The 13,570-nt window shown below is 45.2% G+C and overlaps 1 protein-coding gene across 1 annotated transcript; it reads right to left on the bottom strand.

The window, feature by feature from the left end:
* Nucleotides 1-8: 8 nt before the first annotated feature.
* GLE1 (GLE1 RNA export mediator) lies at nt 9-12,530 on the bottom strand. Its single transcript, XM_057405974.1, has 16 exons — nt 12,407-12,530; nt 11,565-11,783; nt 10,497-10,622; nt 10,168-10,316; nt 8,313-8,373; nt 7,778-8,032; nt 6,793-7,021; nt 6,127-6,242; nt 5,164-5,233; nt 4,672-4,814; nt 3,973-4,163; nt 3,361-3,490; nt 2,930-3,034; nt 1,916-1,998; nt 1,684-1,747; nt 9-257 (listed from the first exon to the last, which is right to left on the bottom strand). The coding sequence occupies exons 1-16, from the start codon at nt 12,518-12,520 to the stop codon at nt 189-191; spliced, it is 2,124 nt and encodes a 707-aa protein (XP_057261957.1). The 5' UTR covers nt 12,521-12,530; the 3' UTR covers nt 9-188.
* Between the last annotated feature and the right edge of the window lie 1,040 nt (nt 12,531-13,570).

Here is a 13,570-nt window from a genome sequence, read left to right as displayed (position 1 = left end):
TGTTTTTGCAACAAATGAAACACAAGTTTGTCCTGCCCAACGTAAGTCTTGATGAATTTAACATCAATAGGTCAATGGAATATTTTCCTCCTGATTTCTCTGTATACAGAATAATTCTGCCTTTACTTGTAAACAGGAATCCAGGTCTGAAAGCACTGACATCCAGGGGGAAATAAACATAATCTGATTTATGATCTCCAAAAAGAAGACTGCAGAGTTCCCTTTGGTAATGGAATCTCCTTCTGCTGTAGACATTCCTGGTGGAAAAAGACAAAGAAGAAAGAAATGTGGGTCTTAGTTTGCCGTCTCTTCGCAGGAATTTTGACAGATAGAATCATAGAATACTTAGGGTTGGAAGGGACCTTAAGATCATCAAGTTCCAACCCCCCTGCCATGGGCAGGGACACCTTACACTAAACCGTATCACCCAAGGCCTCGTCCAACCTGGTCTTGAACACTGCCAGGGATGGAGCATTCACAACCTCCCTGGGCAACCCATTCCAGTGCCTCACCACCCTAACAGGGAAGAATTTCCTCCTTATATCCAATCTAAACTTCCCCTGTTTAAGTTTTAACCCGTTACCCCTTGTCCTATCACTACAGTCCCTAATGAAGAGTCCCTCCCCAGCATCCCTGTAGGCCCCCTTCAGATACTGGAAGGCTGCTATGAGGTCTCCACGCAGCTTCTCTTCTCCAGGCTGAACAGCCCCAACTTCCTCAGCCTGTCTTCATACAGGAGGTGCTCCAGCCCCCGATCATCCTCGTGGCCTCCTCTGGACTCGTTCCAACAGTTCCATGTCCTTTTTATGTTGAGGACACCAGAACTGCACACAATGCTCCAGGTGAGGTCTCACAAGAGCAGAGTAGAGGGGCAGGATCACCTCCTTCGACCTGCTGGTCACGCTCCTTTTGATGCAGCCCAGGATACGGTTGCTTTCTGGGCTGCAAGCACACACTGCCTGCTCATGTTCATTTTCTCATCAACCAACACCCCCAAGTCCTTCTCTGCAGGGCTGCTCTGAATCTCTTCTCTGCCCAACCTGTAGCTGTGCCTGGGATTGCTCCGACCCAGGTGTAGGACCTTGCACTGCTAATAAATGCACCAAAATTCATTTTTAAATGAAAGTACAAGTTCTGAAGCTCTCATATTTTAATATCATAATCTAAGTCAATACAGAACAATTTAAATCAAATATTTTACAGGTTTGCAAGCTTTCTTAAAGAAAAGACGCAGAAATGCTCAACAAATGCTACAGAGAGAAGATCAAACTGTCTCCCTCCACATGTATCTGATCAGGGCAAGAGAGAAAACCAAGCAAACCACTGATAAAAAATAGCTGTTACAGAAATGACTCAGCAGAATCCTCCTCAGCATACACCTCTGCTCTTACTGCAGCCAAGCTCTCAGAACTTCACTTGTGAATAAAACACATTTTCTCAGAGAAAAACGAGATGCTAGGTAAGAAAGCAGCAAGATTTTTCACATCGTAACTATCATTAAGGTAATGCAGTAACTGAGAAGTTTCCAAAGAGGGGTTACATCATAGTGACAGGTCTGGACTGTCAGGAATGCTGCAAGCGGTGCTGGCCTCATTAGTCAAAATGATGCAGATTATCAAGCAAAGGGAGAAAAAACCCACAACCAAATTACTTGAAAACTAAAGAAAAAAACCACTTCTTTACCTCCAAGAACTGTCTGAAACGCATCAAAGAGCCCATCTGTCTAGAGTTGGTAATGGCTTCAATTCTGCAGAAATAACAGCATGTTTCAAAATCCACTTAGAAAGGTGGGTTTGATTTACGAGTGGGTATGGGGGTGAATGGCAGAGGTTGGAAAAGATGAAGGAACCACTTAAGAGCAAACACAAAGTAAAAGCCAAGGATTATTTCACTTTCCTAAGCACAGATACCATACCTTGGGCAATAGTCGTCTTGGATAAGCAACATAATTTTCCAGAACTGAGCCTGATACTGTTTCATGAGAGCATTGCCACAAACCTGTGGTACAGAAATCCACAAAGACTGGGTTCAGAATTGCATTTCAGACTAGGGGGGCCTGTTCACTATCAACCACTTCATATTTCAACCAGACAGTTAAAGAAATGTACCTACACCCACAATAAAACAAGCAAATCCTCTAAATGCCATTAATGCTGCCACAACCACCTTCTTTTCTTGGTGACTGAGGGGTGGCCACTGATACCAACCTTACATTATTCTTCCTCTCATTCTAGTCTCCCTCCAAAAGTAACACCATTCCCTATTACCATTTGCTAGAATATACTCTGGTCATTTCCCCACTTCTATTACTGCAGTGTGGATTCATAAGCTTTCTTCATTCAGTTTACAGGAGAAATGTTCCTCAACCTTCACCACTACTAACAGAATCCCCACTTTACTTTTGTCATTTCCACTTTTACAAAATCCATTAGAATGCATGTGATAAGCAGAGAAGCTGCTTGTGTTCAACAGTGTCTCCCCAACTTCAACCTTTAACTGTGTTTTATCTAGCACAGGCCTATATCCTAGGATATAGGATAAACATACATCAGGCTCTATCCTTTTCAGCCTGAAAAAAACATGTTTTACAAACTAATTCAGGCTGAAGAACACAGGGCCTTATTGCATTGTACAAAGTGATGCCAAGTGCTCAGCAGACTTTATTCTTACAGGGCCACACATAAAATACCACAAACCTTAAACGGAACCAAATAAAACAACAGAAGGTGCATGTGTAAAAACTTTTGGTTTTAAATCACTCCACTCCAAAGCTGTGTTTGCAAGAACATGGAAATACTCACATTCCCTTCTGAAGGAAGTACAAACTGAAAACATCTGCTGTTAAAAACTCACAATGAACCTCAGCTCAGCAATGCCTTCCAAAACTAAAATGGCACCAGTTTAGCTACCACCAGTCTGCACCTCTTACCTCCAGAAAATCATACAGAAGTGTAGCTGTCACATCTGCTAGAGGCTCCATGTTCAACATCTGAGCAAGCCAGCGCCATCCATGGTGTAGCCCATGAGGATGTGGCTATAAAGCAACAAAAAAACGACAAGCTACCCACCACTTGTTTTACGACCTGCAAAACACTATTATCAAACCAGGCAGCTTTCTGATTTACTTTCTTCTTTCTATTTTGCCATAACCTAACATAAAACTTAGTCAGTATGAAAATACAAAGAAAGGAATTATATGTCTACATTCCAAATGACTCTGCATTGCTTTGTTGATTATGGTTATGACCATCTCCCTCCAGATATACTGTGAGCTGGTTTAAGTTCAGCACACCTTCACTACTAATCAAGTTTACAATGCATTTACTAGACTCTTGGGATAGTAATGCTGTACACACATACCCCTTGTTTGTTTCCATAAGGCCACCGGAGCTGAATGATAGCAGCATAAAGACGGATCAGTCCTGACATCCGTTTAAGAAAATGATCTTGCTCTTCCACCTTAGAATCATTAACTTGATATCCAAGCATCCTAAGTATGACAAAATGTTGCATTAGTTGTATTAGTACAGCAAAACACATTCACTTGAGTCCCTGCAGTTCTCAGCTTACTTTAAGTCAACTGTATTGAGTAAGGGATATGCCAAAACCACACAAGAATTACTGCAGAGGCTGACCATAACCCTCAGAATCACATGTTCCACTATTTTATACCATATAGAATATTTGGGTTCTGTACTGGATATCTCAATTCCAATCAAGCTATGTCTATCAAATGTTCTTTGAGAAGGATGAGGAAGAAGCAGCAAAAGCTAACTTCCAAAGCTGAAGGACACAGCGTCCTTCAGGAAACAGGGTCAGGGGAGCCACACACTTGTGTGTTAATCTCCAGAGTCTATGCTAACACATCACAGTGCCTGTGTAATCCAAGATGGGAGAAAGCGGAGCTCACTCATAAAAACACAGTCTTCACCCTTGCAGGGTTCATCTGAAGAAATCCAGTAACAAACTTACTTCTGATACTCTTCCATAGAAGTCCCCTCTTTCAATGCAGGGTAAAATGGCACAGCATAGGGGCACTTTTTGTGCAGATGAGCTAAAAAGAGGTCTCCAACTCGAGGGTGCATTTCCCAGATTCCTGAGGCCACCACAGCAATTGGGAAAGCTGAATCACGGTGAGAAGATACTTCTTCTTCTCCTTGATTCTGGAGAGGGGAAAGGGAAGTCAGTCTCCAAACCCTTCAAACTACTTCTCAGACAAAAAAAAACCTCCTCTTTCTTTGTGTAGTTTGCCTCTACTGAAGGATCCCACTGCTTCCATGTTTCCTTTCTTTTTGTTGTTCCTCCCAGTTCTGGCAAGGTTTTGAGTATATATATATATATATATATATATATATATATATATAGCTTCGTGGTAGATCATAAATAAACTATCAACCAGTTCTCCACTAACACTGTACCTAACTAGATCAGAGTATGTACCATTTAAGCTTGGGATTTAAAATAGTTCTCCTAGGAGAGATGAAAGGGAGCTGGGAGGGAAAGAGAGACTAAGTTCTCACTTGTTTTTAATCCAAAAGATGCTTTCTCTAATCAATATGAACATTAATACATGCAAGCTAAACACCTAGTAATCTTGTTCTTAAGAGCCGAAGACAGAGGACAATGTCCCAAAGAACCTCTCAAAGCACCAGCACCAGAACATTTCCTCACCACAAATTTCTCCGCAAGTTTGTAATAAACAAAATCCAGTCCCTGTGGATGCTGAGTCACTGATACAGATCTCCCTCCACTCTGAACAGTCTTCCCAGAGAGCAGGTTATTGATCTTGTCAAATATCTCTCTCAGCTGAGAGCCTGCAAATATATCAGGAACGTATAGAGACAGAAGATTAGGAAACAGCAGACAAGCCTGGACCAGACCACATTAACTTAACAAAAAACTAGACCTACATCCTGAAGGGCAAGGCACCTCAAACTGCATGTTTGCTACATCTGATTAAAGAAACTTAATCATGATGAAGCAAGATGCCTCTGAGGGAAGCAACAAAACTTCAAAACATAAGCAAACACTGTGCTGCAAAGACTTGGACTGCATGCAAGCCGCCTTCTGCTGTAGGGATGATTACAGAAACATTAGGTATGTTGTGTTCTACTAAAGGCAGAAGGCATTTCAGTTGGATTGGGTTCTTGGTGTTTTCCTGACCTGCAATTCGAGAGATCTGGCTCACAGGGATCGTAGCTGCTTTCTGCAAGTCTGTTTTTATCTTCTTAACCTGCAGAATAAACAAACAACTTTACAAACCTTTACAGACAAGTAAAGTACTACGATAGTAGAGATTCAGAGCAGCCCTGCAGAGAAGGACTTGGGGGTGTTGGTTGATGAGAAAATGAACATGAGTTGGCAGTGTGCGCTTGCAGCCCAGAAAGCAACCGTATCCTGGGCTGCATCAAAAGGAGCGTGACCAGCAGGTCGAAGGAGGTGATCCTGCCCCTCTACTCTGCTCTTGTGAGACCTCACCTGGAGCATTGTGTGCAGTTCTGGTGTCCTCAACATAAAAAGGACATGGAACTGTTGGAACAAGTCCAGAGGAGGCCACGAGGATGATCAGGGGACTGGAGCACCTCCTGTATGAAGACAGGCTGAGAAAGTTGGGGCTGTTCAGCCTGGAGAAGAAGGCTGCATGGAGACCTCATAGCAGCCTTCCAGTATCTGAAGGGGGCCTATAGGGATGCTGGGGAGGGACTCTTCATTAGAGACTGTAGTGATAGGACAAGGGGTAATGGGTTCAAACTTAAACAGGGGAAGTTTAGATTGGATATAAGGAGGAAATTCTTTCCTGTGAGGGTGGTGAGGCACTGGAATGGGTTGCCCAGGGAGGCTGTGAATGCTCCATCCCTGGCAGTGTTCAAGACCAGGCTGGACGACGCCTTGGGTGATAGGATTTTGCGTGAGGTGTCCCTGCCCATGGCAGGGGGGTTGGAACTAGATGATCTAAAGGTCCTTTCCAACCGTAACCACTCTATGATTCTATGATAGTTTGGATGAGCAGACTGTTTACAGAGGCTGCCAAGTTAGAATTATTATTATTATTTGTTAATGAAAGCTGTCCTATTCCCCCTAGAAATGAAGATAATTGCTCTTCAGCAGTATTAATCATGTTCATACCTCATTGTTGTCTTTGCAGTTGCTGATTCCTCTGAAAGCAGCAACACACTGCTCAGCAGCATCTTGAAGCTGCTGGTACCACTGCATGGTACTTTCGTCTGCCTTAACTTGAAGTCCTGGTAAAAAAAAAATTAAGCAGAAGACTAAGAAAGACCAAAACCTCTAAAAGACCTTAAGAAAACTTAAAAAAGAAAATGCAAGCAACTAAGACCTGCAGGAATGGTCTTCCCCAGAATTTAGCTTAGAAAGTGCCATGGTTTAACATAAACGGACTACAGGTTTACTAAGCTGAAGTCCTTCTTCGGCTTAGTACCTTATAGGTGCAGGACATCAGGTTTTAACTTAGGAGGAAGCCATTTCAGTGATCTGTCCTTGTATGTTTTATTGTATTATGCACGACCCATCTACAGTGGCACCATGTTATTCTTTAATATTCCAGTATATGGCACACAGTCTAGGAAAGCAGGTTTTGCTTCAGTTAATACAGCCAATTTATGCTGCATCCATTTCATCTCACAAGTTTGCTGTCAGTGGTCCTATACCCATTTTGCTAGTTGGGCTAAAAGTAAAGGCTACAAGAAGGTATGCTGTCACAACAGGACGATTCCAAAGTAGTATTTAAACTAAGCGCATGAGGGAAAGGAAGAAACAAAAATCCTAACCAACCTTCCTTCTGCTGCTTTCCCCCAGCCTGCTGTGCAGGGGCAGGAGTCTGAGCGCTTGTCTGCTCTTTGTTCAGTGACCCTTTCTGCTTTTGTTTCGCTTCCTCTTCATCTCTCTTCTTTTTTTCTTCCACAGCTGCAGCAATTTCTTGCTGCATGCTGGATATCAACCCTCGCATCTCCTGCAGCGCTCGTTCAGTATTGGCCACATCTGCTTGAGTAGGGAAACCTTTCTGTCAAGAAACAGAGGAGGTACATACAGCATCAAACTTCGCTCTGCTATCCATAGACCAACAGCAAGAGCAAGGAGCTTTTGAAGCATCAGCCTTCAGATCATTGGGAGCTAACCACACATTTCATCCTCTTTGGTGAAAATACCATTTTCTCCTTTATCTGTACGTAACACAGGTCATAACATCTGTGAATAATGTTAGTGCACAACTAGATCTCACAAGACCTTGAACAACAGAAATTAACACCACACTGACAAGTCTAAGGGAAGCCCAATGCAGAACTTTGACAGCTCTCTCTGTGACAAGCTGGAACAGAGAACCAGCCTTCTCCTGTTTTATTTCTCCACGTTTGTATCCCACCTTTAAAGAAACAAGTTTTCAAGGAAACCTAGTTCCTGCACAAAGGCAGACAAGTACAGGAGAATCATCATGTATTTAACAATTTGTGAACCACCCCGCTTCCATGGTTGTCTCAAAAGGGAACTTTACAGCACCAAGAATTTATAGCATTTGAATACTGAATCTTTCTCCTGTAGAAATCCTCATGCATTTTTATAAGCCATTTTCAAGAGAACAGCTGAAGTGCCATAGTAAAGAATTCTCCTTTTAAATTAGATGCTTAATAGGACAAGTATCTAAAAGCATTTCTGTGACATCTTATTTAGCAGCCTCATAACAAGCTGCCTTTGAAGACAACAGCAGGAAGCTTTACGAAGGAATGACAACCAACGTTAGAAACAACTCTAGAGCCTTTACCTCACTTGTGGTGCGGATGAGTCCTGACACCAGCCCACAGATCTGGTTGCCACGATTACTGTATGCAGAAAGATCAATTCTTGGCAAGTCTTTGTGTTTGTAATTGGGATCAATCTGCTGGTTAAGCTGCAGCACTTCCTCCTGGATGGAATAAAGGCGACGCAATCTTTCCTGGCTCTCTTCCTTACGCTGACGCTCCAGCTCCTCCTGACGCTGCCTCTGCTGCTCTGCCTCACGCAGTTTGAGGTTTAATACCTGGGGAGAGAAAGACCCAAGAGACACAAAATACTTAAAAAACTCCAGTTTTACAGCTCCTTCCTGATCCGATGCCTCCGGTTTTACAGGTCCTTCCTGCTCCTACAATACATGTGCTTTTAACCACATTTCCACAACAACGCAGCAGGTGTCTAGGACAGCACCAGAAAACACTCCCACTCCAGGGGTGCATGTAAATACAAACAAATCAATCGGTCTTTCCAGTTCCCACCAAGTAGTCACAATCTCTTATGAAAGACAACTCTTAGAAGTCTCAGACCTTTGCTCTGTGTCGGTGTTCTTCCTTCAACTTCTCTTGCTGCCCTTGAGCCTCCTTTGAGCTACAATACACAAAGACAGAAAAACTCTATTCAAGACATGCACAAGACAAAATACAAACACACAGCAAGCTACTTTTCATAGAATCATAGAATAGAATAATTAGGGTTGGAAAGGACCTTAAGATCATCTAGTTCCAACCCCCCCGCCATGAGCAGGGACACCTTATGCTAAATCGTATCACCCAAGGCCTTGTCCAACCTGGTCTTGAACACTACCAGGGATGGAGCATTCACAACCTCCCTGGGCAACCCATTCCAGTGCCTCACCACCCTAACAGGAAAGAATTTCCTCCTTATATCCAATCTAAACTTCCCCTGTTTAAGTTTTAACCCATTACCCCTTATCCTATCACTACAGTCCCTAATGAAGAGTCCCTCCTCAGCATCCCTATAGGCCCCCTTTCAGACACTGGAAGCTGCTCTGAGGTCTCCACGCAACCTTCTCTTCTCCAGGCTGAACAGCCCCAACTTCCTCAGCCTGTCTTCATACGGGAGGTGCTCCAGTCCCCGATCATCCTCGTGGCCTCCTCTGGACTTGTTCCATGTTCTTTTTACGTTGAGGACACCAGAACTGCACACAATGCTCCAGGTGAGGTCTCACAAGAGCAGAGTAGAGGGGCAGGATCACCTCCTTCGACCTGCTGGTCACGCTCCTTTTGATGCAGCCCAGGATACGGCTGCTTTCTGGGCTGCAAGCGCACACCGAAGCTGGCTCATGTTCATTTTCTCATCCACCAACACCCCCGAGTCCTTCTCTGCAGGGCTGCTCTGAATCTCTTCTCTGCCCAACCTGCAGCTGTGCCTGGGACTGCTCCGACCCAGGTGTAGGACCTTGCACTTGGCATGGTTAAACTCCATGAGGTTGGCATCAGCCCACCTCACAAGCGTGTCGAGGTCCCTCTGGATGGCATTCCTTCCCTCCAGGGTATCAACCGAACCACACAGCTTGGTGTCATCGGCACACTTGCTGAGGGCGCACTCAATCCCACTGTCCATGTCAGCGACAAAGATGTTGAACAAGACCGGTCCCAACACCGATCCCTGAGGGACGCCACTCGTTACTGGTCTCCAGCCGGACATTGAGCCACTGACCACAACTCTTTGTGTGCGGCCATCCAGCCAGTTCTTTATCCACCGAGTGGTCCATCCATCAAATTGATGTCGCTCCAATTTAGAGACAAGGATGTCGTGTGGGACAGTGTCGAACGCTTTGCACAAGTCCAGGCAGATACATCAACTGCTCTACCCCTGTCCATCAGTTCTGTAGCCCCATCATAGAAGGCCACCAAATTGGTCAGGCAGGATTTCCCCTTAGTGAAGCCATGCTGGCTGTCACCAAGCACCTTGTTGTTTTTCATGTGCCTTAGCATGCCTTCCAGGAGAATCTGCTCCAAGATGTTGCCAGGCACAGAGGTGAGACTGAGTGGTCTGTAATTCCCCGGGTCACCCATCTTCCCCTTCTTGAAAATGGAGGTTATATTTCCCTTTTTCCAGTCGTCGGGAAGTTCACCTGACTGCCATGATTTCTCAAATACGATGGCCAGTGGCTTTGCAACTTCTAGATAAGCTAGAGGAACTTTAACTGTCACAAATACAGTCTTTTTCTCACCAATGAAACCTCAATAGCAGCCAAAGATCTACTCTGGAAAACAAATAGTACCAGGATAGTTAAGGTAAAAGCAGCAGGTGAGATTTTCAAGCACAAGAGACCAGCACAGAATTGTCCAGCACAAGAGTTAATCCTTATCTTGATTACATGCTATAGCACTTTAAGGATATCAGAGCTAATCTTACCTCTTCTCCATTACTTCTTGCAAATCTTGGAATTCCTGATGCTGCTTTAGCTCCTTCAGTTCATCAAAGCGCTTCAGTTGTTCACTGGCCAGGTCATACACTGCCCTCACCATCTGCTCTTGCTGCTCCTGCCGTTGCCTCAGCCCCTCCTGCAGATTGCAGAGGTGCCACAAGAACCACAGTAGGGTGATCACAGGAATTTAGACAGAAGAAAATACAAATTAAATTGGCCAAAGTCATTCAACATTTAGGATAACTTTAACCAGCGCATTGCTACACATGGTTATGTAGCTCTCCTGTGACTCATATACACCCTTTTCTTCTTTTACCTTTCCTTTCAGCCTGTGCATCTCCTCATACATCTGAATACAGCCTTCAACTTCTGTAACTTTAGATGGAAGAACTGCTCGGTAGAATTCTTGATCCACTTCCAGCAGATTGCGGTCATCACTTCCCTGTGTGGCCACCACAAGGCAAAATCAATGTTAGCAACTCCTGGAGGAAACCAAATCAAGTCTCCTAAACCGCACATTATTTGCAGAGAAACAGGCAGAGGAGTTAACCAGCGCACATTTAGGGTGGTTATATACCCCAGGAGCACAGCTGCACCACCTGGAGTGTCCTCCGTCATGTACACAAGGTTGGGATAAGTACTTTTCCCAATCATTAAAATTGGGAGTAGAGATATCAAAAGCCTATAGGACACTCAGGAAGACCAAGTGTCACCTAGCAGGCTTGACAGGCTCCCCATGTTCTGTTAACATTGAGTGAAGGTGTTAGACTACCAGAAGTCAAGACAGGTTTCTCTGAATCATTCTTCAGGAGGAGTCTTCAGACTCTCTTACAACTCTTATTAGATCTTGCAGCTTCATTAAAATGATTTCCTCACAGTATATTTCTTCAGTCTAAATGGGGCCAAGATGACGCAAAACCCTGCTGCTCAGTTTCATTGTTACGTGGTGAAGTCATCATTTAATGCATAGCAACAGATGCTTGTATTTGTTTCCTTTTCAGGTGCTTTATCAACTTCATTACCTCCACCACGCAACTGCTCATTCCCCAGCTTCCTACCCTATTGCCTTGTAAGAGAGCTGCAACACCTCTAAGTTATTTGGAGACTCCAGAGAACCCAAATGTATGAATCCCATGCTGCTAATCCATATAATTATACCGCTCCAACTAAATTTCCCTAATTACGATAAAAAAGAGAGTTTGCTTTGGCCTACTAGGAAACATTACTCTACGAAAATCGTGTTCATAACAATTTTATCATCAACTGTTAGCCTTAGTTGAAACTAAGCACATTTTCCCTCACAGATTTACAGAGCACCAACCAACCTTTACCAGGCAATTTATGGCAGCCACTTTGCTCACATACAGGTTATAATCAGAGCTACCTTTGTTTCACTTGGCGCTGTAGATGAAAGTGGTGAAAAGCCCTGTTTGCCAGCAGAGGTGATCTCCAGAGACGACTGTTTTGTGACAGGAGTGGCTTCTTCAGGTGTTGAACTTCCAGAGGGTGCCATTTCTTGGTCCGATTGCCCAGTCACTCTGTCTAGGACCCAGCCAGAATAAGGGGACAGCTCAAGAGGAGTTATGCATCCTTCCAAGATATCCTAGAGAGAAAACAGCTTCTGTGAAGGCAAAACTGTGAGGGTGCTGAGGCACTGGCACAGGGTGCCCAGAGAAGCTGTGGCTGCCCCATCCCTGGCAGTGTTCAAGGCCAGGTTGGACACAGGGGCTTGGAGCAAGCTGCTCTAGTGGAAGGTGTCCCTGCCCGTGGCAGGGGTTGGAGCTGGGTGAGCTTCCAACCTTCCAACCCAAACAAGTCTGTGAAACACATCAAGAAAGCAATGAAACATTAACACCGAACACATTTGCACAAGTCACCAGGTGCTTTATGACAGCTCACTACCATCCTTTACCCATCTCTCCTGCTGTCTCGTCAACACCTCTTCCAGGCTCCCTTAGTTTTGCAGGGCCGCCATGCTGGAACCTCCTCCCTGAAGCCCCCAAGGTTTAAACAGTGCAAGGGAGCCGGAACCCGACCTGCTGCAGGGGAGCAGAGGGGCCCGGCCCTGATATACCGAGCAGCACAGACCCCACAAGGGCGAGTTAACTGCTCCAAGCCCTCACAGGAAACCGAGAGATAACCCCTGGGCCGAGTCACGGATCCCCCCTCACACACCCACAGACCCTCTGTGGAGGCCCCCGCCGCCCGCCAGGAGCGGACCCTCACCTCATCCTGCAGCCAGTGCGGGCAGTACCTCAGCTGGCCCTTGCTGGAGGCGCGCAGGGCCGCCAGCGTGTCCCAGCGGAGCTGCCGCGGCTCCATAGCGACAACCGACTGCATGGCGGCCCCGGCCCGCGGCGCCCTTCTGCTTCCTCTCAGGAGCGGCACGTAACAGTGGCGGCTGCCCCCTGGCGGGCAGGCGGAGCCCCGCGCTCCGCGCCACGCCTAAAGACCCGAGTTCGAGTCCCGGGGAGGGCGCCTCCCAGGGGTCTGCGGTGGGGATGTTGTGTGGGGCACTGAGCCCACTTTGCCCTGCAGCATTCACAGCCTGGGTTACAGGGGAGGAAGAGGCCACCAACTATAAAACATGGAAAGGAGCCAGTTGCCTGCACCAACAGCCCTGGAATGTGTTTGTTTTCCCACAACACGGGGCCAGAAGACCCTAAATACAGCAGGATGAAGAGGAAATGGCCAACGTTACCAATTCAAATGTAGTTTATTGCATGTCCTACCATAGCACCTTTAGGTTTTTTAAAGTGTTAAATACACACACAATTACAGAACTCTCAAAAAAATTATTAACTTAGGACAGCTTGATGGCAAATACTGCCTCATGAGCACAGCGCACATAAATAGGACTTAAAGGAGTTAAACATAGTTTTGAATTAGAACCATTTACTGGAAAGGACACCAGAGAGCACATGAATTTTAGGGATTCCATACATCGAAGACCTGATTTTTCAGGGGAAGATGCAGGCTAGGTTGATAAAGGAGTTGAGTATCCAAAGCTGCTCTTTAAGTGGCTTAAGAGCAAATCAGTATTTCATGCATACCCTGAACTCACATGGTATTCACATCACTGAAGTGCAACTGAGGTTAAACCACAATCTTTCTTTTGAAGTCAGATGTTTTTGGCTCAGTGCTGGGGATATTCAGGATCAGGAAATCAGGGTGAGAGGAGTAAAGCAACAGCAGCATCACACTCATCAAAAAAGGTGAGGCTCAGGGAGTAAAAAAAAACAAACCACAACCCAAATCATTATTTCTGGTACAAAACTGTTCACAAAAACTGTGGTTGTTCAGGAAATAATGTCTTAGAAATGTAGAGCTCAGGCACTTCAGTTATTTTCAGCTTCACACTTCTGGTGGGTGGACCCTCTCCCACCATCC

This window comes from Pezoporus wallicus, unplaced genomic scaffold (genome assembly GCF_028554395.1).
Source record: "Pezoporus wallicus isolate ANWC-B61680 ecotype Strahan unplaced genomic scaffold, APGP_CSIRO_Pwel_v1 contig_4684, whole genome shotgun sequence".
Classification (NCBI taxonomy): domain Eukaryota; kingdom Metazoa; phylum Chordata; class Aves; order Psittaciformes; family Psittacidae; genus Pezoporus; species Pezoporus wallicus.
This window is presented reverse-complemented; position numbering and strand designations above follow the sequence as displayed.

What these genes read in the sequence shown, in the direction of transcription:
- GLE1 (XM_057405974.1), bottom strand. Translation starts at nt 12,520, where the DNA reads ATGCAGTCGGTTGTCGCTATGGAGCCGCGGCAGCTCCGCTGGGACACG. An exon ending in TCATCCGCACCACAAGTGAG is followed by an intron (nt 7,022 to 7,777) that starts GTAAAGGCTCTA and finishes GTTTCTTGACAG; the next exon opens with AAAGGTTTCCCTACTCAAGC. An exon ending in AACTTGCGGAGAAATTTGTG is followed by an intron (nt 4,164 to 4,671) that starts GTGAGGAAATGT and finishes TCCCCTCTCCAG; the next exon opens with AATCAAGGAGAAGAAGAAGT.